Genomic DNA, 27,273 nt, shown 5'->3' on the forward strand with positions numbered 1-27,273 from the left:
TCATCCAAGCCAGGGTCAGATTCGGAACACAGACAGCAGGAGAGCGTGCAGCAGGGACTGAGACGGGCGATCCTGAAGTGAGTGAGGTGATGATGGTGAACCAGTGATGAGAACGGGAGTGAAGCGATCCGTATCCAGTGAAACAGGAGACATGAGGAAGACGGGAACAGGCACGAACACGGGAAGCTTCAAACAACGATCTGACAAGCACAAGACGAAAGACAGGGCAATAAATAGGTTGACTGGAATGGTTTGCAGCTGCCGCTGGTGAGTAATCAGTGGTCACGCCCACACGAAACAATCAGTGCAAACGAGACACACACATAAACACAAACACACGAGACCAGAATGAGACAGCGAATCTACCAACCGTGACAAGAAGAGCGTCTGAGACAAAGAGAAGTCGCAATTCAGACTTAACTTGCTATTCTAGACATTAGCCATAAAAGTTTTTTAACAACTAAATATTTCATTATTTCAATGTCTGAAGAATTAAAACACTATTTCCGTTTAGGCCAGCTTTTTCCAAGCAAAACTAAAAACAAACTTCTAACTCATGTTCATTTGTTGTCATGGAAAAAAAAGTTCAACTCAGTATTAAATTCCACGATTTTTTTTTGCAATCTTACAACCAGGGTACGATTTTTGGATAAAGAAAAGGGTGGATATGAAGAAAAAACACATTTATATTCAAATAAATCTCGATAAATTTCATGCTGCTGTTAAACTAAATAACATTTATAGAATAATTATGAACTTAAATGAAACAATTTCGACAAAGAAATTATTTGATCTGTTTTTACATTTTAATTCACCGGCTTATATCTATATAAGGCCCCGTTTTCGCCATAAAACCAGATTTAATCTCCTTCAGCGAGTCTCCACTTCGCTGACCTCTGCATTAGAAGCCTTCTTCACCGCCGTCAAAAAGCCTTCAGCGGAACAATCATGTGCAACGCAGTCTGAGGACGCCGGCTCCTGTTTCAACTCGACGCCGCCTTCAGCCCACTGTTCTTCTGTGCCATCCGGCACGCTATATCGTTTATAAAAAACTAGAGTGTTCGCCGTTGCGACTCTCTTTTCTAAAAGAGCAGATTTCAGGCGTTGTTCCAAATCCTCGGGTCTCCTGTGCCTCGTGCAGAGGCCCGCTCTTCGGTGGAGATCGCCACATCCTCTGCGCTTCTTGCCTAGGCCATGACCATGCGGAAGCTGCACTCTCTAAGGGTTGCGATGAGATCTCTACACTGCGGGCTCGACTGGACAGTTTCGCTGACGACGACCCCACATCCACTCCTTTCCCTTTGCTCGAGCCTCGCTAAAAGAAACTCCACGCACAAAGGATGCCAGAGCGGACGGTTACGAGCGAGCACACACCGGCGCAATCCCCGCGTGCCTCGCTCTCTCCCAGAGAAACCCCCTCGCCGGTCCTGTTCACACAGGCAGACCAGCGCCCCTCTCAGCGAGTGGCCAGTCTCGTCTCTTTTGGGGCATCAGACGAGGAGGACGACAAAGGTGAGGTCTTTCTCTCGCTGCATCTGAACACGAGGAATGGACGGACTAATAAGGTTGTTTTTGTCTTTCAGTTACTTAACAGAAATGTGGAAAAACACAAGAAAAAAGCCCTGTATATTTTCTGCAGATTCTATGCCAGCCCTGAAAGTGCGGGTACCCGGACAGCAAGGAAACACCTCTGAATGCGGCATATTTGTGTTACTCTATGCAGAGAACTTTCTGAAGGTAGGTAAAAGGGTTTCGTAGATGTTGGCTAGCACTTGGGTTTTTTTTTCTCTCTTCCTATCATGGCACAATCATTTATGTTTCAATTCCTTCCACTCGGATCCTCCCAAAGAACTAATCGATGAGCTTGACTGTACATCCTGGTTTACACTGGCCGATGCATTTTCAAGGCATATAAAGGAAGAAAAGATACCTGAGGAAAAAGAAGAGGACGAAACATTCCGGGGAGGAAACTATACAGTTCTGGGAAGGCTGTCAGTGCCAGGCACCAAAAGAAAGTACACTGTAACCCAAGATGAACTGAAGAGAAGAATAATGGCAGAAAACATGTCTAACAATCTGTTAAGAAGCCTGATTAGGGTTCCTAAGGGTTCCAAGCTCCGTTTCAAGGATGTCGTCAAGCGGGATATGAATGTCTTTAACATCAACCCTGACCGATGGCATCATATTGCGGAAGACAGGGCAGCTTGGCGGTCTGCGCTGACAGAGGGCATGACTCTGTCATGCCAAGCTTACATTAGCTTTTGCACAGAAAGACGGCATGCTAGACATCGTTTAGATCGGCGCTCGCACTGCAAAAGGCCTTGATGATATAAACCTTGTAGCTATTTGCTATACTTTTCATTTAGAGCAAAACATTTATAAAACAGTAACATATTGGTTTTACCTAAAGGTTTGTAAAGAGGATCTCCCTGCGGAGCTCAGAGAACAACGGCCAATTAAAGCAAAGACAAAGATAAGCATCTTCTCTTCTCTTCTCTCAGTGAAGGGGAGGCCACAGATTTGGCCCAGGAGCTGGGAGCCATGCTTGGGCGACATGTAAACCTAGACATGATTGCAACTGTTCCCAGTGCTGAGGCAGACGTTGCAAAGTAAGTTGCTTTCCACATCAAGATTTTTTTAAACTTGCATCTTGCTTACAAATCTGTCCATTGATATTTACAGGAATACACCCTGCACTCTCCAGCGCCTGCTAAGGGAAAAACTGGGAGAGGAATCACCTTTTAGTCTGCTGACCCATACATTTGGACCACTAGTGGTAGATGTTGTCATCTCATTTTTAATCAGTCAGTTTAAGTAGAGGTTCACTGAGCCATTGAACACAATAACAAATGATTGTTAAATTGTAACAAACATTGTCATCTCAGTTAAGCAAGTAATGTTACATTTAACTGGTTTAAATATACAACATATCACTGTTGCAGAACACATTCAGACAGCTGAGTAATGTAAAACGTTCCAGGTTTATTTAGCTTTATTTACGATTAAAGATGTCATTCTTTTTTTTTCTTCAGAGATTTCAGATGTTGTAAAACAATGCATGTATAAATATATATAGTAAAATAAACAGAACCAAAAAACAGCAGCCTCCTTCACTTCATTTCTCATATGCACACTTACATTTAGCAAGTTCATTTTAAGCCCTATTCGCACGGGATTAGTATTACCCCTGGACCTCTGTAATTAAGAAATTACCCCCTGACGTCTGTGTTTTTGGTGGCTCATTCACACGGGCAAATAAATGTTCGTAATTCCCTCGAGTTTACGGACTTTACAGCGTGCGCCCACCCATTCACACTTCACTAGCTGAACGTGCTGAAACGAAGATCGCGCTGCAGTATTGCAATTAAAAAAAAAGAACTTATTTAAAACCAATTTATTAGAGAAATATATGATATATATTATAGAATATGATATTATTGTATAAATATATAATATATCTTCTTTTTCTTTTATTCTTTGTCCATATTTACAACAAGCCTGCCTGAAGAAGGTATTATAAATACCTAAATAAAGATTTTATTGTTAATATAGTTTTAATACAGACGTAAAATGGACTGTTAAACGGCCCATAATGGTTATTACGTTCTTTAGGAAACGATAGGCTCACAGAAAAACAGCCCAAATCACAGACATGGGGATTCGCACGGGACTGGTATTATCAGAGGACCCCTGTGTTGGCCGAAATACGGTAGGTAATTTTCGGGGGAATTTTTACAGACATTTTTACAGACATGGCAGATTCGCACGGGATAAAAATCACAGACGACCTCTGCGATTATTACAAATTACCGGAGGTCCCTAGGTAATACTAATACCGTGCGAATAGGGCTTTAGTCGTTTTTTTTTTTTTTCATATCTACATTCATTTTTATAATTTAGTTTGTCGTCTTTTGAAATTCGTTCCATACTTTCGTTTCATGTTTTTTGCTCTGTGTGGAAACAAAGGTCTGATCTTTCTTGTCAACTCTGTAGTTACTGCTGGAAATGCTGCTGCCGTTCTCAGTGCCGGCCCGAGCCTTTTGGGGGCCCTAAGCAGAATTTGATTTGGGGGCCCCCTCCCACCACGCAGAGTCACCTGTGCTTGACGATTATTGACACAATGTCACGCTATAATGTTACATTATAAATTAATACAATGAGGTTATGTATTAATACAAAATAAATACTTAATAAAAAATAGATACTTAAAAAAGTTTTAACTTTTTCTTTACTCTTTTACTAACTCTTGGAAACTTCTGAAAACAAACTGTTTCAAACAAAAAATTATTTGCAAAATATCTTCCAACGTTTTGCAACACTTTGCAGTTTGAATGATGTCTTGTATGACATTTTTTTTCATGTTTGAGTATGTTTTTATGTTTCCACTGTTCGATCGCGCCCGCGACTCACACACACACACACAACATATTCCAGCTTTGTAATCTTCCACTGTGATGTTTCCAAGCACATTTTTGCGCGTGTGAAGAGGATGATTTTTTCCGTCGATATTGGAACGTGAGTGAAGTACAAAGCCTATGATAAAGAATAGTTTACCATCCAAATCCATCGCGAATGTTGAAACATTTTGATTCTGAGAGAGATACGTGAGCCCAACGGGTTTTGGTGCCTGGCACTGACAGCCTTCCCAGAACTGTATAGTTTCCTCCCCGGAATGTTTCGTCCTCTTGGACGCTGGGGAGCAGGGAGAGGACGCTGGCGCTGATTGTTCGCCGCTTCTCCCGGTTCTTGACGCTTTTCCCAGTTATCTGTTTCAATTGAGTGCCTTTTACATACTGGATGTGTCCACTATAGTAATTAATGGACTGTAAGTATACCAGTTTATATTCTTTGGACTGCCATGAAGTTTTGATGCCTACCTGCCACCCTACTATGGCGAGGCTATAATAGTGATGAGGCTTTCTCGAGCTCTTCGGTTCCTGCAATACCTCTGCCTTTAAACGGATATCTGCAAAGAAATAATATTCCTCCTGACGCCGTTGATTATGCTGTGGATCATCTTGGTTGTGTGTGTGACTATTATACCTCACTGCCCTTCTGGATCTTGGCTAACCGCGAGCAGCGGTGCCCAACCCGGCACTGTGTTGACGACCGACATCCCAATGGAACAACACAGGATTTCCAGCAGCACTGGAATCCATTCACAACTGGATCTTCCACGCCGAACCCGGTATATCCATCGAGGGTCGGGTCGCCGGTTTGTTGTGTCCAAGCACGGTGACCACAGCAACATCGCATCTCTCTGGATGGCCTCACGCCACGCCGCACCTGGATTACGTCATCAGAGCGCCGCCACTGGAGGAACAGTTAACTCCGATTGGTATAACAGAAAACCCGGAGTGGATCACAGCGTCTTACGTCCTTGTTGTAACAAACTGGACCTTAAAACTCACATTATTATCGAACAATTCAATGTGCAGTCATTGTCAAATAAATCTGGACTCATACACGATCACATTTTGGACAAAGGGATAGATATTCTCTGCCTAAGTGAGACCTGGCAGCAGCCTGATGTCTATTCCTCTCTTAATGAGGCCTGCCCACCTGGGTATTGCTACCTTTCTAAGCCTCGTACAACTGGCCGGGGTGGGGGGCTTGCTGTAATACATCGCAGCAATCTGGTGCTATCCCCCGTGGCCATTCCCAATACGGACACATTTGAAAGTCTTGTTTTTAATTGTAAACATCCGTTTTCTGCAACAATAGCTCTTATTTATCGCCCGCCTAAACCACATCCAACATTCATCTCTGACATACACAGTTTTCTTATTTCCCTTTGTACAATATACTCCAACATTTTAGTTATTGGTGACTTTAATGTACATATGGACTCCCAGACCTGCCGACTGGCGTCTGACTTCAAATACACATTAGACTGTATTAATCTCCATCAACTTGTTGATGTCCCAACACATACTAAAGGCCATATACTGGATTTAGTGATTACTGACTCTCTTACAGTTACTGGCCTTGAGGTGTATGATGTTGTGTATGACATCTGGCAACATTATTCAAAATCCCACTGTCATCTTCTTTTCATAAACCAAAACGTCAGATGACTTTCCGAAATATTAAGAACATCGACTTCATCTCTTTTAGTCAGGATTTACATCTTCTCTCCCCTTCCCCAGATTTGTCAATGGATGAACTTGTGAATTTTTACAACACCAGCCTTAGCTCCATTCTGGACAGTCATGCTCCAGTTAAAAGCCGGACTGTCACTTTCTCTAGGTCCGCACCCTGGTTCACAGGAGAACTTAGAGAGATGAAGCAGTCTGGTCGTGTCCTGGAGCGCACCTATAAAAAATCTGGCTTGATGGTGCATAAATTGGCCTACCGAGAGCACCGTAGGGCCTATGCTAGAGCTCTCTCAAAGGCTAGGTTACAGCATTATTCCATGCTGATTAACAACAATGCAGGTGACTCCAAAAAATTGTTCTCCACAATTCACCACATTCTCAAACCACAGACTGCCTCATTTTTCAGCCATACCGACTCAAATTGTAATAAATTTATGCATTTTTTCACTTCCAAAATAGACTGTATCCGCTCAGCTCTCTCCCCTCTCACATGTTCCACTCCCGACATCCCTACAGTACTGATCACGCAAAAACTGTCACATTTTTCGTCTACAACGCAGCAAGAGGTCGAGAATATCATCCGTAAATCTAAACCATCCACTTGCTCTCTTGATCCACTCTCCACTGCTCTGCTCAAAACCCACCATCTTTCCATTAGCCCTCTTATAACTAAACTGATAAATCTTTCACTGCAAACAGGAAATGTTCCAACAGCCCTAAAAACAGCTATTATTAAACCTCTTCTTAAAAAACCCTCCCTAGATCTTGAACCTCTGTCAAATTACAGACCTATCTCTAACCTCCCATTCATTTCAAAAATGCTAGAAAAAGTGGTTTCCTCCCAGCTCCATACCCATCTCAGTTCCAAAGGTCTGTATGATAAATATCAATCTGGTTTTCGCTCTCAATACAGCACAGAGACAGCCCTCCTCAGAGTGACCAGTGACCTCCTTATGGCCTCTGACTCTGGCTCCACTTCTCTGCTTATTCTTCTCGACCTCTCTGCTGCGTTTGATACTGTTGATCATCGTATCCTCCTTCACAGACTTCAGCACTATATTGGTCTCTCCGACACTTCCCTAAAATGGTTTCGCTCCTACCTCACAGATAGGACCGAGTATGTAGCCTTGGGGGAGGCAAAATCCTCACCACACATTGTTACCTGTGGGGTCCCCCAGGGCTCCGTACTCGGTCCAACCCTTTTTACAATTTACACGCTTCCCCTTGGTCGTGTCGTCAGCAGGCATGGAATTCACTACCATTGCTATGCTGACGACACACAACTTTATCTTCATATCACTCCCTCCGGCTCCCCCTCTGCCACCATTTCCCGCCTTACCTCCTGCCTGGAGGAGATCGGGGCATGGATGAATCAAAATTTTCTGCAGCTGAATGGCTCTAAAACAGAAGCCATCCAAATCGGAACGCCTCATCAACTACGTTCGTCTCCCATCACACTTGTTTCATTTTTTGGTAATACTATTTCCCTCTCTCCCTCCGTTACTAACCTTGGGGTCAAGTTTGACCCCTACCTTTCTTTTGACAATCATGTCACCTCAATTTGTAAAACCTCGTTTTTTCACCTCCGTAACATTTCCAAACTGCGTTCCTCTCTTTCCCTTTCAGCTGCAGAGAAGCTCGTCCATGCCTTTGTCTCCTCCAGGCTGGATTACTGTAACGCACTCCTGTTGGGAATCCCTGGCAAGAGCCTCCAAAAGCTCCAGTTTGTGCAGAATAGTGCTGCCAGGGTCCTAATGAGGGTGCGGAAACATGAGCACATTACCCCTATCCTAAAATCCCTTCACTGGCTCCCTGTTCACCTCCGCATAGAATATAAGATCCTTTTGCACACCCATCACTGTCTGCACGGTGCAGCACCCACATACCTCACTGATCTCCTTTCCCCACACACCTCCACCCGGACCAGAGCAGGCGAACGGCACCTCTTGGTTACACCTAGGACACGGCTCAAGACTATGGGCGACAGGGCTTTTAAAGCATCCGCTCCTCGTCTGTGGAATGCCCTTCCAGAAAAACTCAGAGCTCCTAAGACCACGGATGTTTTTAAAAAAGAACTGAAAACCTTCCTTTTCAGAAAAGCGTATTTTTAAGTGTTTGTGTATTTGTTTTAATTATTTTTATCTGTTTGAGCCTTGTAGCACTTTGAGATTTGATGTCAAATGTATAGTGCATTATAAATAAAATTCATCATCATCATCATCATCATCAACGCTGCTTACTTTCACTTTCGCTTTAAATTATTTCGTTTTGGCTTGTTTATAGTTATTTTTTTATTCTTGTTCTGTTCTGAATATCATTACATTTAAAGGATAAATCATTGATCAAATCAAATTTTTGTGACATGGCTTAACATCACCGTGACTTTGTGCACAAATTGTCTATGCACGCGAGGTTATGCGCATGACTCAAACACTGGCAGACACAGCAGCAGTTGTAGGCAGGTATATTGATCATGAAATCAGAATTTTCTTGTCTTGAATTATTAATCCTTTCATTCATTTATGTCACTTGTTTAAGTTAATTAATATGGTAAAAAAAAAAAAAAAAACCTCGATTGGGGGCCCCCTGGTGGCGAGGGGGCCCCAAGCAGTCGCTTAGTTCGCTTATGCCTCGGGCCGGCCCTGACAATAATTGAATTGAATTGAAATAATAAAAAAAGAATAGCTTAGCAGAAATTGTACCATGTAAACATTGTAACATGTTGTCACTAAACCTAATAAAATTCAGTTTAGTTACTAAAATGTTTTGACAATCACAATACACTTACAATACACAATACACGAGTGTAATTCCACAATACACTCGTCCTTCGGATGAGACGTTAAACCGAGGTCCTGACTCTCTGTGGTCATTAAAAATCCTAGGATGTCCTTCGAAAAAGAGTAGGGGTGTAACCCCGGCATCCTGGCCAAATTTGCCCCTTGGCCTCTGTCCATCATGGCCTCCTAATCATCCCCATATACTGATTGGCTTCATCATTGTCTCCTCTCCACCAGTAAGCTGGTGTGTGGTGGGCGTTCTGGCGCAATATGGCTGCCGTCGCATCATCCAAGTGGATGCTGCACATTGGTGGTGGTTGAGGAGATTCCCCCATCTATGTAAAGCGCTTTGAGGTCTCAGAAAAAGCGCTATATAAATGTAACGAATTATTATTATTATTATTACTTATTGTGATGCAATAAATTGTTTTTACATCCCCCCCAATTCCCCCTAAATTTTTGTTTAGGTACATTAAACTATAAAGCTTTTTCACTTTAGGACTTATAAAGCCCATGAGAACCGTGGGGAGTCAACCCACAGCCGCTCCGCTGCCCTGCTGAAAATGTGAAGCAGAAACGCTTAATGTCAGATAACATCCATAATAATTTGACTTTTGGTTCGATTTTTTGACCGTTTTCAGTGGTTATGAGGAGCAATGAGAGAGAAATTTGGTAATCATTGTTTAGGCTACATTAAACCACGTCATGTCATATTGTCAACATGGTACTTATGAAGCAGAATAGTGGGTCACATGTCTAATGCTTTTTGAAAACTTAAGGCTTTCTTCTTGTCTTGTCTTTTCACTTTATTAAGATCAGATTCTGCAGGTAAAATTACAATAATAAGGTGACTTGACTTGGACTTGACTTGACCTACTACAGGACTTGACTTGACTTGACATAGCCTGTGACTTGACTTGACTTGACTTGACTTGCCCAAGAAAAAAATACTTGGGACTTACTTGAGACTTGAAGGTTAAGACTTGAGACTTACTTTAGACTTGCACATGCGTGACTTGGTCCCATCTCTGGCTATCGGCGCGTGAGCACAGCAAGTAAACAACATGATCACGTATAGTTAATGTATCTATGGAGCATGCGATGTATGGTGTGCGTGTGTGTGTGTGTGTGTGATTCGCGCTCGTGATTCTTTAGCTCCGCCCACACGGCACGCCTCCAGCCGCTCGGTTTTTTCCGGAAAGACTCGGTACAGCCTATCTTTCTTTTATAAATATAATAAAACTAAAGACTTTTTGGAGATATGAAGGATGCAATACTACTCTATAGGTACTCAAGATTAACATGAGATTGACTGAAACTGAGTGTTTCACCCCCCCTTTAAATACAGTGATTGATTACTGTTTGTCTTATATTAGATGAGTTATAAGGAATGATGTCCCTGGGTCAACACAAGATATTTCATTATTGTTATTCTAGTGGTATATTACAGTTGTCTTAAATTAGATATTGTATTATTATTATTATTATTTAAATACAGTGATTGATTACTGTTTGTTTTATATTAGATGAGTTATAAGGAATGATGTCCCTGGGTCAACACAAGATATTTCATTATTGTTATTCTAGTGGTATATTACAGTTGTCTTAAATTAGATATTGTATTATTATTATTATTATTTAAATACAGTGATTGATTACTGTTTGTTTTATATTAGATGAGTTATAAGGAATGATGTCCCTGGGTCAACATAACACAGATATTTCTTTATTATTATTACATAGTGGTATATTACAGTTTGTCTTATACTAGATATTGTATTGATATTATTATTTAAATACAGTGATTGAATAACCCTGCATTATTGGTAGGCTATTTGGTCCCATCCGCGAAAGTTTTTTGCTTCTCTTTTGCAAAAGGATTAGTATAAGGGTCTGCTAAACGAATGCAGGGGAAAAGTGATATAAATCAACGGGAGAAAAGATCCGACGACACGATCACGGGGGAAAACACCACCCCGGGTCGGATGGCGAAACGATCGCGGGCGCCCTTTCTTGTCCGATAGGAAAGGGGTTTGGGCGATTTGCTCCTTATATTTACAGTTTAGTTAATGTTAGCATTAGTAATGAATACGTCGTGAAATGAAAATACATTACACTGAGTAGATGACGGACACGCATCTGAAATGTTACATTTTAAAGAAATTGCACTTACCTTTGTGAAATGAAGTAGATAAGTTGAATGCTCAAGGCTGGGAAACTCAAAAAGAGGCGCTCAATCTGGATGATGCCACGTGATGAATCTGATTGGTTGATCAATTTTACTTTAAGCTCCTCCCTTGTTGACCCAGGAACGCGTCTAACTCGGCAGAATCAGGACGTGCGTTCAGCACATAGCACATTTTTAGTTTATGACAGTACACTTTAAAGTATACTCTCGGTAAACTACTAGTTTAGTAGTTTTATACTCTAAGCTCTATCAGCCATCAGTTGGAAACAGGCGCCTCAACCCTTGTGATGTGTGGCAGCAGAAGCGCAAGATCGATCTTGGGAGAATGATCAAGCAGACTCAGAGACCGTGTAGTACCATAACATTCTCAAGTTGATTAAGGAAGAAGGGTGTTAAGGAGATCTAACCCAATCAGCGACGAACTTATTGGTGACGCCGGAAAGGACGTTAGGTGGCGAGTTAGAAACTTCCCGAACAGTTAGCAAGCAAAGTAAAGAGAAGAACACTCATCATATCTTCCTGTAACTTCAGAGTTTACCTTTTGTGTTTGTGTTCATGATAAAATGTAAGTCTATTTACTTATTTGTGCTCTTTAGTATAGTTTTCTGCCATGTACAGTTTGATTAATGTAAATTATCGAGTTGTTTATGTAATGATAGTGGCTGGTTTTATGGAGTACAATTGATCTGGAGTCTGTCCAGGAACATCCCAACCAAAACAGTTTATCTCTTCAGTGTCCATTGCATTCACCTTGTACTGACTGCCACATATATAACAGATATAGTAATTTGTTATTTAGGTTATTTACTTGGTTTATTCCTTGCTTGTGGTTACTTAGTGTAATATTAACACCTTTAATGATTGTCTGAAGTTAATGACTGAAGTTAATAGTATTTGTCGTATTTTCCATAACCCTGCCGATATATGATGATAACTCAGTGTTTTCTTAGAGACACGGAGAATTCGCGATCGTCATTATATTAGCTTCATGCGACATCTAGCGGCTAATTTCGGTAGTGCAGTACAAACCCTGATAATTGTGTTGGATGTAGAATGACATGTATATTATTATGTATATGAATACTGTAATTACTTATTGTAATGTTATTCATTTGTTTATTTCAGACCACACATATATACACTAGTACAAAGTAAAGATGAGAAGATTCTGAATCTTGTGATGTGTTTTGATTGACACCCTGGGGCGAGCACAATCACCTAATCAGCACATTAGTCAAAACTCCTTTACAAAGGGTCATATTTACACACAAGATAAAGCAGAATCATTCACAAAATCCAGTACATCCAAATCATAGAACTCAAAGATCAACCTCTACCATATATGGCATATTAAGAAATATAATGACAAGAAAGGTCAGATGTTCATATGGATGTGTGTGTCTTGAGTTCCTGTTTGCTTGCCAATGTATAAGCGTCCAAGGCCTAGTTCTTGTTTTGTCTAGGTGTGTCCAAGACGTGCACATAACTTAACGGAAAGAAGTTACACATGGGCAGTCCTACACAAGAATAGTCAAGTCACTGGAGCCTAAGAAATAAGAAAATGTTAGTGTTTTTTGTGCCAGTGTTTTTTTTAAAATCATTTTAAACTGTTATGGCTACAGAATATTTTGTTGTATGAATATCTAGTCATCATCTGTGAATTTAAGTTCCTGCTTGTCCTGTCATTTGTTGTCTGGTCTTGAATGTATTAAGTTGTTGTCTGTACCTATCCTAATGGTTTAATAAATTATCTTCTTCGTATTTACCTTCGTCATCGTCTTCGTGCCTCCATTACAGAGCAACCCTTACACCAGGGGTGTGTGTGTTGTTGTTTTATTGCAAGTCTTACGTTCGAGTTGACTTACAAACAGAGCAATTCAAGTTGTGTGTTTTTGTTTGTGATATATTTCACAGATTTTTGTCATGTTTAAATAAGTTTCATAGGTAAGAAATGTGTTAAGTAATGCATGGTCCAAAAATGAGACGTCAAGTTTTAAAGTTGAGAGCAAAGAAATTCTCTCACACACACACACACATATTTTAAAAACATATTAATATAAAATGTATATTTATTTGCAACTGTTATGTTAACAGCAATAATAAGACATTTCTGTGGTAAGAACAGCTAATCAGCTGATGGACACCGTGCTGCCTTGTCATGGGAACCTTCGCCAAGTGCGTTCCAAACAGCTACATAATGGCACGCCAGTGCCCTGCTCCCTTCAAAGTCCCCACTTCAAGGCTCTGCCCTTGAGTAGGGGATAGGGATGCTCACTTCCATATATTCTATATACCCTACAAGTGGACTACACAAAAATGCTCATACTCAGAATTAAGATCATATGTTTTCTTTATAAATCAATATTTTCAAACAATGTAAGTTTATGAGAGCATGTAAAACTATGTGAAAAATTAAAAATTTAAATGCTACTAAATCAAAAGAGTAAACACAACTACAAGCCAAGAATTAGACTTTTAATTACACTTTCAGTATATCAAAATATTGAGAACAAGTATAGACTAAATAGAAGTCAGGTATACTTAATGTATTTTTATTTATTTTTTTCATTAAGTATATTTCTGAGGAGAACATTAAAACTAGACTGAAAGTATACTTTATTATATACTTTATATACTAATATATACTAATACACAGTTTTTTGTGAGGGGACTCTTTAACAAGGAAAATAAACTGGGTCTCACATTTACATGACTTTTCATATGTATTTGTAATTGTGATGTTTTTATTACACTGACGTCTATGCACAGATGATTGCTAAAATTGCTCCTTTTTCGAAACTTTGTCACACTGAGGAAAACGGCATTTTCTTTTCAGAATGAGTTTGCAAATGCCGTTTCAGCTCTGTGTGATACGTGAAACTCTTCTCACACTGAAGACACTTGTAAGGCTTCTCTCCAGTGTGAGCTCTCATGTGAACCTTAAGATTTCCTTTAATCGTGAAGCTCCTTCCACACTGAGGGCAAGTGAAAGGCTTTTCTCCAGTGTGAATTCTCATGTGATTCTCAAGGTTTGCTCTGTTTGTGAAACTCTGTCCACACTGATGGCATATGTAAGGCTTCACTACGGTGTGAATTTTTACATGTTTCTCAAGTTGATTCATGTCTGTGAAACTCCTTTCACACTTATGACATGTAAAACAGTTCCCTCCTGAGTGAATCCTCATATGATGATTAAAGCTTTCATTATATCTGAAACTCTTTCCACACTGAGGGCATATGAATGGCTTCTCTCCGGTGTGAATTGTCATGTGAGTCTTAAGATTTCCTTTTACTGTAAAGCTTTTCCCACACAGTTTGCAGGTGAAAGGCTTCTCTCCAGTGTGATGTGTCATGTGGGCATTAAGGTCTCTTTTCTGTTTAAAACTCTTTCCACACTGATGGCATATGAAAGGCTTCTCTCCAGTGTGAATTCTCATGTGAGTTGTAAGATTTCCTTGTAGCGAGAAGCTCTTTCCACACTGTTGGCAGGTGTGAGGCTTCTCTCCAGTGTGAACTCTCAAGTGAGCATCAAGGATTTGTTTATGTGTAAATCTCTTTCCACACTGAGGGCATATGAACGGTTTCTCTCCAGTATGGACATTCAAGTGGGCTTTAAGGCTGTCTTTTCGACTGAAACTCTTTCCACACTGAGGGCAGGTCAAAGGACTCTCTCCAGTGTGAACTCTAATCTGGACTTTAAGGTTTCTAGTTTCAGTTTTTTGAGTCTGTGAGTAACTAAAAGATTTTTCTCCATTCATGAAATCATGACATTTCTCATACTGATTTTTCTCTTCTATTTTTAGTTCTTGACTCTCCTCTTTCAGCTCCATCAAGTCTAGGGTGAAAAGAAACAAAAACAAGTTAACACAAGTTTATTGGCACAAAGCAACAGACATTAAAACATTTAGACATGTAAAACATCAAATCCAACAAGAATGCTAAATACTACACCCACTAAACAAATGTAAATTGTGTATGTCTTGTCAAAATGTTTTTTCTCTGAAAGAAGCAGTCAAGCAACAGGAGGCGACAGTAACTTTAAGTGTTTTTGTATCTTTTTCTAATTTGATTTAAGTGCAGTTGTACTAGGAAACAGTGTTTGTTTATATCACAGGTCGGGATGGGCCAAGCTAGACTGCGCCCACCCCTGAACCAGGACCACCTCGAGGAGCGTGTCAGAGGGAGGAGTCGGAGACAGAGAATAAATTTAACAAGTTTTATTTCGAAGTAAAAGCAAATTGGAAATCCTAATCTAAAATCTTCTTCCTTGTTGCCCTCAGGGATCGAAGGTGAACGATGCAGCGGCCGGGGTCTCTCCCCCCCTCTTCCTCAGTGCGAACCCTGCAGTGGATGGACGGCGAACAGGTGAGTGGTCAAGTAGGTCTTTCGCAGGTGGGAATGCGGTTGGCAAGTGAGCAGTCCGGTACGTCTCCTCTGGTAAGTAGGTAATTCCGGCCTTCCTTCCTTCTTTCACAGGTGCGGAATTTGTGGCGGATGGATGTCAGTCAGGTACGTATACGGCAGGTACACGGTCTTAAGGTAGGGTGGCCAGGGGAGTCTTCCTTGAGAGAGGTGTGGTCAGACTCTTCTACTTTCCTTGTGACACCAGAGCAGGACTTTAAGCAGGTACACGGCAAGCCGGTGAGTAAATAGGGGGAGAACACACTGAATGGCGACTCCAACACGGCACACTGTTCCCACGCTCGCTCACAGAGGGGGGGCAGGCACTTCTCCAGTACAGGTGGGTTACAAGGTGGTAACAGACTCGAAGTCAACGGGCTGTATGGAGCTTCTTCCGAGACAGACAGAATGAACAGGCTGCAAACGAAGGGTGCAGGTCTCACGTTCGTTGAAGGAGGACGGCCACTGCTCACCACACAGGTGGGCCGCCGGTATGCCACAGACTCGCAGTCGACGACCGAACAGGGCTTCTCCAGAGACAGGCGGACTGGATGTTTCAGACAGAGTATGCAGTCTTCACGTTCGTTGCAGAGGGATGGGCACTTCTCCAGTACAGGTGGGTTACAAGGCGGTAACAGACGCGAAGTCGCCAGACGATACAGGCTTCGTCCGGTCGGACAGAATGAATGCTTCAAGCAGAGTGTATACAGATGGTGGACAACCAGAATGAGACTTTTACCGCCGCCGTTCCCGCGGCGGCAAAAATGGGATGTGTATTTGCTGCCTTTTACCGCTGAGTGGCGCTGTAATCACAGACTTTGAAAAGTGTCAGTTTATTCTCTTTATGACGTAATCTGTCGCGGCAGTAATCTGAGCTGAGGTCACAGATAAATTCAAGATAAATATTGTGGTTAAACGAATCAAATTCATAAAATTTAAACAAAGTAGACACACGTTAACATTGTGTGCCCAGTTTTTCTATAATTTAGAAAGGCTATGTCAATAGGTTACTTGTCATTTACTTCGTGTTATTTTAATGTGTTTGTAGATTTATTAACTGAAACATAACAGTGAAATAAATTAAAATAATTTACCGTAAAATTAAAACATTTTCAGGACTTTCAGTTACTAACCGATGTTAGTCGGTTTAAGCATTCTTTGTTATATTCAGAATTAAATAGGCTTACATGTTATGATTATCAATTGAATTCTTTAATAAATAATCAACCACAATGCCTATTGCTGCCGCAGCAAAAATAAACCAGTCGAATTTCAAAGTCGTTCGCGAAATGGCTATACGTGGCGCAAGTGACAGGGCAAAACAGCAGCAACTGCGGCATTTTTAAAGGTAAGTTTCCTATCTGTTTATTTAAAAAAAAATAAAAAAAAATAAAAACATAGCGCAAGATCTTGTAAAAAAACAAACAAACACTTTTTTCATTATTTGAACAAAAATGAGACTGATTGAATATGTAAAAATATAAACAAACAAAGCAGAGAATAAAACAGACTTTTAGGGAACGATAGCTCAGACGATAGCTCTGTGGTCAATGCATTAAGAATAGCCTCTCGAAGCTTCAAACGATCTGAGATCGAATCTCAGTGTAGCCGACAGTGTTTATGTTTTTCCGTTCTTGATGCTTAAATATGCATCTGTTTATTAAAGTCAATCATCTTGTTTAATTATCAATTGTACATTACAACATAAATTTGCTACATTCCAATTGAGCCGCTGCAAAGACGACACATCTGTAGGAAGACTGTCAGCCGATTGCACCAGAAAATGAAGATGATGAAGCTCGTCTTTAATATGCTAAATTATTATTTTTTGTGTGTGTGTGAATCATTCACGAGATTGAGATGACTGACAGTTATACCCGGCCATAGCAACTGAAGACATTTTTCAAAACAGATCGAACAAATCAGAAAAATACTTTCAATACAGTATTGCTTTCAATTAAAAAATAAACAATGAAAATGTAAAAGAAAAAGAAAATTAATTAAGTTTGAAAACCCATCGCACATTTCAAGGTATGAATAAAGTGTCGGGACAGTTTTTTTATTTAAACAGGGTTGCATCGATAGAGTTTATTCCCTTTGTGATGCAAAATAAGAAACACAGACTCTTATTCTTGCAACATTTTACATTTCTATTGTCAAAGAAATTGCAGCTAAATTAAAACGGTACAAAACGAAAAAAGTTCAAAGCAACATAAATCAAGAACCGGCGTTTTTCTTTGCCTCTCTCGCGCTGGATATTTTTTTAGTAAGTTTGGTCTCCCTCACTGCGCGCGGGTCTTTCTCGAAATTAAGCATTTCAGCGTAAAAAAAACACCATACAGCTGATAATACTGTATATGTCGCTGTGTGTCATCCACACAAATCACGAAAGAAAAAACTGTAACAAATAGCTTTTGTTCCATCAAAGATACAACATGCCTTGCTGAATTCACCTTACAATAAAACGAGGTGGGTCGCGAATTAAAGAGCTCTGTATCTGCTAAATTGAAATTGTGTGTAGAAAACCTTTAAATACAATCAATAAAACTACAATATATAATGTAATAAGATATAGGGCCTACTGTACATAGGCTATGGACTTTTGGAGATTTTGAGATTAATCCTTAAAAGAATTTTGCCTTTGCCTGCTCATCAGGCTGGCTCCGACACTCTCCATATGAAAGACGGAACATTAACACCTCTGTCCTGCACCCCCACGATAAAGCAACTATTGCCTTCTCCAAACCCCCCACAGGCTATCTGAGTTTGCAAATAGTGCAGCAGATTAGTAAAAAAATCGTTCACTTTGGTATAGAAGCATGAAATTTGGCACAGATACTCTCTAAGGGCCACTATTTTGGAAAAAGGCGTTGGCCACTCAAAAATTCAATATGGCGGCCACTTTTCAAAATGGCCGCCATTGCTATTCAATGCTTAATATATAAATTATTCAAACAGTGATCCAAGCATAAACTTTGATACAAATACTCTCTAATGGACATAAAAAAAGATGAAAGTTAATAGAAAAGTTAATAGAAAAAGATGCTTGTCCCTCAAAAATTCAAGATGGCAGTTCAGTTCAAATTATAGATGGCATTTTTAAAGATGGCCACCGTTCCTGTCGAATATTAATTATTTTAAGTGTTCAAATGGTGATGCAAGCATAAAATTAGGCAGAAATACTCTTCAAGGAACACTCTTTTGGAAAAAGGTATGTGCCACTCAAAAATTCAGGATGGCCACCATTTTCAAGATGGCCACCATTTCTGTCAAATAGTCATAATGTCTGCTTTGTCTGCCTCCTCTCCTTTGACCTGTCCAGCTTAGTTAAACTTGCCAGGGATATAAAATCCCCGCCGGCATAGGTCTCAGGTTCATTGGAGCACACAAGCCTCTCCACCACGGCAAGGTGTAGTCCACAGAGAGGAAGTGCCACTGTTAAAAAAGGATACGCTGCTGGTACAGGTTGCACATACAGTGGGGAGAACAAGTATTTGATACACTGCTGATTTTGAAGGTTTTCCTACTTACAAAGCATGTAGAGGTCTGTAATTTTTATCATAGGTACATTTCAACTGTGAGAGATGGAATCTAAAACAAAAATCCAGAAAATCACAATGTATGATTTTTAAATAATTAATTAGAATTGTATTGCATGACATAAGTATTTGATCACCTACCAACCAGTAAGAATTTCGGCTCTTACAGACCTGTTAGTTTTTCTTTAAGAAGCCCTCCTGTTCTCCACTCATTACCTGTATTAACTGCATCTGTTTGAACTTGTTACCTCTATAAAAGACCTGTCCACACACTCAATCAAACAGACTCCAACCTCTCCACAATGGCCAAAACCAGAGAGCTAAGGACATCAGGGATACAATTGTAGACCTGCACAAGGCTGGGATGGGCTACAGGACAATAGGCAAGCAGCTTGGTGAGAAGGCAACAACTGTTGGCGCAATTATTAAAAAATGGAAGAAGTTCAAGATGACGGTCAATCTCCCTCGGTCTGGGGCACCATGCAAGATCTCACCTCGTGGGGCATCAATGATCATGAGGAAGGTGAGGGATCAACCCAGAACTACACGGCAGGACCTGGTCAATGACCTGAAGAGAGCTGGGACCCCAGTCTCAAAGAAAACCTTTAGTAACACACTACGCTGTCATGGATTAAAATCCTGCAGCGCATGCAATGTCCCTCTGCTCAAGCCAGTGCATGTTCAGGCCCGTCTGAAGTTTGCCAATGACCATCTGGATGACCCAGAGGAGGAATGGGAGAAGGTCATGTGGTCTGATGAGACAAAAATAGAGCTTTTTGGTCTTAACTCCACTCGCCGTGTTTGGAGGAAGAAGAAGGATGAGTACAACCCCAAGAACACCATCCCAACCGTGAAGCATGGAGGTGGAAACATCATTCTTTGGGCTTGCTTTTCTGTAAAGGGTACAGGACGACTGCACCGCATTGAGGGGAGGATGGATGGGGCCATGTATCGCGAGATCTTGGCCAACAACCTCCTTCCCTCAGTAAGAGCATTGAAGATGGGTCGTGGCTGGGTCTTCCAGCATGACAACGACCCGAAACACACAGCCAGGGCAACTAAGGAGTGGCTTCGTAAGAAGCATCTCAAGGTCCTGGAGTGGCCTAGCCAGTCTCCAGACCTGAACCCAATAGAAAATCTTTGGAGGGAGCTGAAAGTCCGTATTGCCCAGCGACACCCCCGAAACCTGAAAGATCTGGAGAAGGTCTGTATGGAGGAGTGTGCCAAAATCCCTGCTGCAGTGTGTGCAAACCTGGTCAAGAACTACAGGAAACGTAGGTTCTCTATAATTGCAAACAAAGGTTTCTGTACCAAATATTAAGTTCTGCTTTTCTGATGTATCAAATACTTATGTCTTGCAATAAAATGCAAATTAATTACTTAAAAATCATACAATGTGATTTTCTGGATTTTTTTTTTTTAGATTCCGTCACTCACAGTTGAAGAGTACCTATGATAAAAATGACAGACTTTTACATGCTTTGTAAGTGGGAAAACCTGCAAAATCAGCAGTGTATCAAATACTTGTTCTCCCCACTGTATCTGTGAGATGGAAGGCGGAAGGACCATCAGAATTGAGACTGGTTTCAACAATATAGGCGACCAGTTCAGAAAGAGCCATAGGAAATATGGCTGGTTGAATCGTTTCACTCTGTGACTCTTTCTCAAGCCTTCTGAGGTGGAGTTTCTATCTGTTGTAAAGATGAATGAGACACAAATGATGGTATTTCAGCTCCTGTGCAATGGCATCAGCACCACTTAGTTGAAACAATTTAGCATCATTCCGTGTTTGTGCACATTCATGTAGTCTGTCATTCAGTTGCAGTGTCATTACCTGACGTAGGTCAGATTCAGGAGATATGTTATCACAAAGAAAGCAAACCTGATCATCTAGACTTTTCTGCATCATGGTTCTGCGATGCTTTGTTTGGCCTTCATCTGTCTCACTACATTGAGCATCGGATTGTTGCTTCTGGGCACGAAGTAACTTTGTGTTGTTGAACCGAAGTCGACAATTGTGGTGATACTTCGCTTGGTTCCTTCTCAAAGTAGCTTCTATACCCCCACCTTCATCCAGTCGTTCCAGGTCCAGGGTCATTGTCATTTTGTTCATCTTGTGAAAGAGTGGAATGTTGGTGGCAATCATTTTATAGCCATCATGTTGAGAAACATTGAGTAGGTGGTGATTGGAGGGTTTCCTTTGTGTCTGTCTGACAAAGACAACATTTCATCCAATCAGTTGGACTCTTGGCTGACATGGGATTTTCATTTACCATTTTGGGGGTTTGTTGTCTGATTAAGGCCGAGGGGTTATCCTTTTACCACCTCAATCATAGACATAGTACACATTCAGGTATGGGATACCATAGATATCATATAATAAAGGCTAGATGTCTCGTGCGCACTGCTGGCCAATGGAGGTCGACGTCCGCACGTGGCGGCCATCTTACCACAGGGTGCTCGCTCACTCGTAACATGGTGCATGTACTTTTAAATAACCATAACTTGCTCAATTTTCTACCGATTTTCAAACGGTTTGGTTTGTTATAAACGTCAGAGATGTAATTATGATACTGCATACATATGAATAATTATAACAATGGACTTCCATATGAAAGAATTATAGCCACTTTAATAACGTTTGTAAGAAACCAAATCGTTTGTAAATCCGTCAAGATTTCAGTGAGATAAGAGGATTTGTGTGCGTGCTGATCACTCACCTTAATGCACAGCTTCCCTGTGGTAAGATGGCCACCGGTGATGCCGGAAGTGACTCCGCCTTAAGACATCTAGCCTTTATATGGATATCTATGTGGGATACAACTAGGTACGGGTCACCTACACCTAGCCCGATCATTCATCCAGTGCCATTTAAGTCCTGTGTGATCTGTACACCTTCCAGGTAAGCATACATGAACAAGTCATATATTGCCCCGCTTACCCTGGGCTCGGCTCTCCCGCGCTGGCACAACTTGTCAATTCAAATGCAGCTATCTAACTACGTCTATTACTAGCTAATTGATGAGGGACTGTTAGGCAGCATTTGGGACACTAAACTTAGCTATACTATTACTACTAGTCAAGAACTACAGTGTAAGTAAAACTAGATCAGCTGACACTGAACCCCATGCTGAGTTCCACAGCAGTGAAGTCACCAGTGTTCCCTGGTTGTGTAATGACGTTCACTCTATTAAACAAAACCTTCCTTAACACATTAAATTGAGCTCTGACAGAAATGGTGGCCATCTTGAAAATGGTCGCCATCTTGAATTTGAGCGGCACACACCTTTTTCCATGATAATGTTCCTTGAAGAATATTTGTACCAAATTTCATGATAGCATCACCATTTGAAAAAAAGATGTAAGGATTCAAGAGAAATGGCGGCCATCTTGAAAAATGGTAGCCATCTTGAATTTTTGAGGGACAAGCACCGTTTTCCAAAAAAACATTCTGAAGAGAGTATTTTCACAAAATGTTATGCCTACATCACTGTTTGAACAATTGACATAATGAGAATTTGACAGAAATAGCGGCCATCTTGAAAAAATGGCCGCCATTTTGAATTTTTGGGTGGCCAACGCCTTTTTCCCAAAAAGTGACCCTTAGAGAGTATCTGTGCCAAATTTCATGCTTTTATACCAATTTGAACGATTCTCTTGAAATATGCCATTAATCTGCTGCACTAAAAACAAAACAAAGAGTTTGCCACTCGTCGTGGTGTGCCAAAACACTTAATTATTAACTTCAATATTTCATTCAAAACAATCTCAAAACGCTTTGTGACATTTTGAAAAGCCGTGGATGCATTACTGCCACTGGAACCATGAACGCAACAGAATACTGGTTCTGATTTTATTGTTTGTCGTTTAAACGTCATATATATATATATATATATGTGTGTGTGTGTGTGTGTTTTAGAACTAGACAAATCTCTCTGCATCAACAATAGACTATAAAATGCATTAATAGGCTAATATAAAAATATCAGTAGTCCAAGTTAGTTCGGGATTCGAACCCGTGTCATCTAAATGATCGTAACGTAAGTTCAACCACTCGGCCACGATTCACTCGTTGCGACATGGCCTAACGTTCCAGTGTGTGTTCGCTCACACGAGCGAGAAGCGCTCTTCATTCAAATGAACGCGCCGCCGCGTTTGTCGAACACTAATTCAACATGCCAGAATAAAACCTGGCTTTAGAACAATGCATAGCGCCACTCGTCGTGGTGTGCCAAACAATTTACAATAATTTGGTTTAATTTATTTCAGTGTTAATGTTTGAGTTAAAAAAATCCTCTACAAATTAAATTAACACAAAGTCGGCTATAAGAGTCCTTTATAGGCTACGTAAAAAAGCAAAGGGCTTACAGTCTTAACATTTAGGCTACTTTGCTTAAATTCGATACATTTATTTTCAGTAGGGCCTAATACATTTGTACGGATGTAATTTCAGTATGCTTTACCAACACTATGTATTCAATTAAAGTTCCAAGAGGTCTGGTCTCTATATTTCCTTCCCAGCTGACACTAATATGCAAGTGCACAGCAAAAATCACAACTTGTGCTTGCTGCGAACGCAAGTTATTTAAGGTGTCTCAACTGTACACAGTCTACCCTACAGTGTGAATTCGTTACAAGGTTTCATTTAATTAAATTAATGTGCAGCAATTTGTACAAATAGAGTCTATAGGCCTACTATACTGTTGTAGCCATTAAATAATCTCATTTAGTATCATATTTGTTAAAATATTATAATGTTATTTTTTTCCATCTATGTTGAATATGAAAATTGAACAGCACGAGTAAGATAGGATGCATTATATCGAGAGATGGATATGGAGTGGGTCAGACATGATTTTGACCACTTCATTAAGTTTTGTTTAGTAGAAAACCTTTCTTTAAAGTGAATTTCGTTTTCTATAAATTGTATCTTCATTTTAATCAATTTTTCATCAACCAATTGCTGGATTTAATAAGTAAGAGAAGCAAATATAACAGACACTAATCATGGAGGCGCCCGCGCGGTCACTTGCATTGCACGTCAGCTGGAGCGCATCTCATCCTCCTAACTTAACGAAACTCAGCGTATGCCTCACACACAGACATGATAAATACATCAAGCTTGAAATGTCTTCAAACGAAATAATTCAAAACGAAAAGAAAAAGGCTACTCTCTGATTATGTCTTTATGTGCATTTCTCTCTAGGTGCGTTCACTACAAATATGGCGATCGTCAACTTCATCTTTGCAGTCGACACTGTCAGAAAACACTAGTTTATTGATAAAAATCAATGCACGCATCACCGGATTTACAAATACACATCTTGCTTGTTGCACGCACACATATTATGTCGAAAAAACGAAATATTATGTTGAAATAACATTATTATTAATAATACATCTTTTAGAATATTTGATTAAATGCTGATTGTTGCGCTTGTTCAATTTAATAAAATTAAAACTTTAATTGTGATAATTAAAATAATTGAAAATTAAATATTTAGTGGCCAAGTTTTGCTAATTTATTATATAGGCTATTATATGCCTATTGCCTATATTAAGTAGGTCATATTAAGGCATATATTAAGTTTTTTTAGCGGTTATGAGAAAAATTAATCTAACGAAATCTAAAATCTAAATCTAATAAATCTAAAAAAAAAATTCTAACGCCAATTCAACATGCCAGAATAAAACCTGATTTTTGAACAATGCGTAACGCCACTCGGCCTGGTGTGCCAAAACACTACATTTTAAACTTCAATGTTTAATTCAAAACAATCTCAAAACGCGTTGTGACATTTTTTTTAAAGCAGTAGCCTAGCCTATATACATTAAGGGCATTGAAACTAGGATCTTAACTAAAACGCGTTCCGCGTAATCTCTCAAAAATTATGCCACACTACTCCATTTATTTATTTTTTAAGGACTGCTTTTGAAATCACTATAAATTACTATGCAATTGTATCACTCATGGGAGCTCTTCATTTATCTAATTCCTCAATAGAATAGTAAAAAATATTCAGCGTCATTGCTCCTAATATCGTCTCTATTTTTAACTTTTGATTCTATTTTTTCAGTTCTAAAATTGATTCTATCTTTGGTTCTATTCTGTTGTAGCCTAATAGGCCTATTTATATATATGAAAAATATGCCTATTAGGCTTAGGGTTTTATATTTAACCCACTTACGTTTTAAAATACGGCAATTGCTGCTGTTTTGCACAATGTCCCTTTGCGCCACCTGGCGGTCATTTCGGGAACGACTTTGAAATGCGGCTGGTTTATTTTCGCCGCGGTGATTTCGCCGCGGCTGGCGCGGCGGTAATAGGCATTCTGGTTGTCCACCATCTGTAGTTCTCACGTGCGCTGCAGGGGGGACGAGCACTTCTCACATTACAGGCAAATTACAAAGATGCACCAAACTCGAAGCCGACAGGCTGGACGGGGCTTCTTCTGGAACAGACAGAATGAGTACTTCAACAGTATACAATTCTCACAGTTGTTGCAAGGGGACGCGCACTTCTCACAATATAGGTGGGTTGCGGGGCTGCAGCAGACTCGAAGTCGACGGGCTGCACGGGACTTCTTCTGAGACAGACAGAATGAATGCTTCAAGCAGGACGTACAGCTCTCACACTTTTTCTGAGGGGGACGACCACTTCTCACAGTACAGGTGGGCTACAAAGATGCAGCAGACTCGAAGTCGACAAGCTGAACGGGGCTTCTTCTGACACAGACAGAGTGGATATTTCAGACAGAGCGTGCCAGCCTCACGTTCATGACAGAGGGACAGTCACTTCTCCCAGCACAGGTGGGTTACAAGTTTACGGCAGACTCGAGGTCGACAAAACAAACGGGGACTCTTCAGAGGCAAACAGTGAACATTTCAACAGGGCATCTCCTCTCCTATTAGCACAAACAGAGGGGTTAAATTCTAATCCCAGATGATAATCCTCCGACATCCAGATAGATAGAACAGATCAATGTCACTGAGCTCTCATTATTGACAGTAGACCAGCATGACATATGGAGAGTGCACGGTAAAGAGAAATGGATCTTCCACACACACACGGCAATTCCACTTCAAGCATATAATGTGGGAGAAAACGTAAATTTTAGGCACTGCAAACTCACTTCACGAAGTGCAATTTAAAGCCAGCACTCACCCTTGGGTCTCTGTCCGAGGGGGCCGCGATCATCAATGCTGCGAAGGAGGTTTTGAGATGTTTTTCTTCACAAACACAGGCAGAGTTCACATCACCATTTATAATGGAGGAAGAGATAAGAGATCGATAATGAATCAGTACAATCCACTCAGTGATATTTAAGATCGTGATCCAAACACTCCAAACCACATCCAATTCAGTGTCGAATGCATGCAATTACGAGACTCAGTTCTTGGTTACTTAGCTCCTCTCCAATGCAAACGGGGTATTTCACTCTCCCTCTGTTGCCCTCGAGTCCCTCATCAAGTCAACACTCTCCTCTTCATTCGACAGCACTCCAATAGCTACAACCACCCGATAAAACGACTTCTCACGGGGGAGAACCACACCAACAGCCTCTTTCTCTTGCTTTTTATATTCTCTCAAATGCTGACGGGGCCTCACCCAAACTCTCAGAGTAAATTCCCCACACCTGTTGTCAATCTGTCATTTGGGGTTATCATGGCAACAGACGCACACGCAGGCCTGGGGACGGTGTTACACTCAAAGTGTCCCAACGGGAACACTGCTTCAGCGGGAATAAGTTCCATATGCTATTTGTCACACCGTGACATTTACTGTACTCACGGGCTGAAATCGCATTGGTGAAGTAGCTCTACGCTTAATCTGACTAAATCAGTGATAGACAGAAATCAAAAGGTCTTCAGATGACGTGCCTACTGCTCCGTTCATATGCGCCTTTAGTTTTACCTATCCTGGACACAGAGCTGTGGTAGCACCAGCCGCCTCATAGTCTACTAAAATAATGATTTCAGAAAACTTCAGAATAAATCAAGATGTAACATTTATTTGTCAGGTAAAAATGTATCATGCCAATTACACCAATAAATGATTAAAAGCCAATTCAGAAATAATACATACATGACATCAGTTACTCAAAGATGACTCTAAAATTAAGCAATGCATTCCTGAGAGAGACATGCAGTGCTGTGTGAGTGTGTTCAGAGTGTAAGACTGACACATCACTGATGGGGGTTTTCCTGGTTACAGATTCCCAAAGACTGCTCTGTTACTTGCCCTTGCATGAAAAGGAAAAACAATA

General features: G+C 40.6%; 1 protein-coding gene across 2 annotated transcripts in view; it reads right to left on the bottom strand.

Moving 5' to 3' along the window:
• The window catches only part of LOC309497025 (uncharacterized protein), a 73,451-nt gene that overhangs the window by 30,184 nt on the left and 15,994 nt on the right, over positions 1-27,273 (bottom strand). Inside the window, exon 3 of one of the 2 annotated variants that reach the window (XM_082167279.1) lies at positions 11,976-14,901. The exons of the other annotated variant lie outside the window; for it this stretch is intronic. Coding sequence (XP_082023405.1) covers positions 13,871-14,901 — 1,031 coding nt within the window. The 3' untranslated portion in view covers positions 11,976-13,870. Of the gene's footprint in view, positions 1-11,975; positions 14,902-27,273 lie in introns of those variants that run through there. 2 annotated transcript variants of the gene reach the window in all.

Source organism: Leuciscus leuciscus (genome assembly GCF_965113295.1).
Source record: "Leuciscus leuciscus genome assembly, chromosome: 4".
NCBI lineage: Eukaryota > Metazoa > Chordata > Actinopteri > Cypriniformes > Leuciscidae > Leuciscus > Leuciscus leuciscus.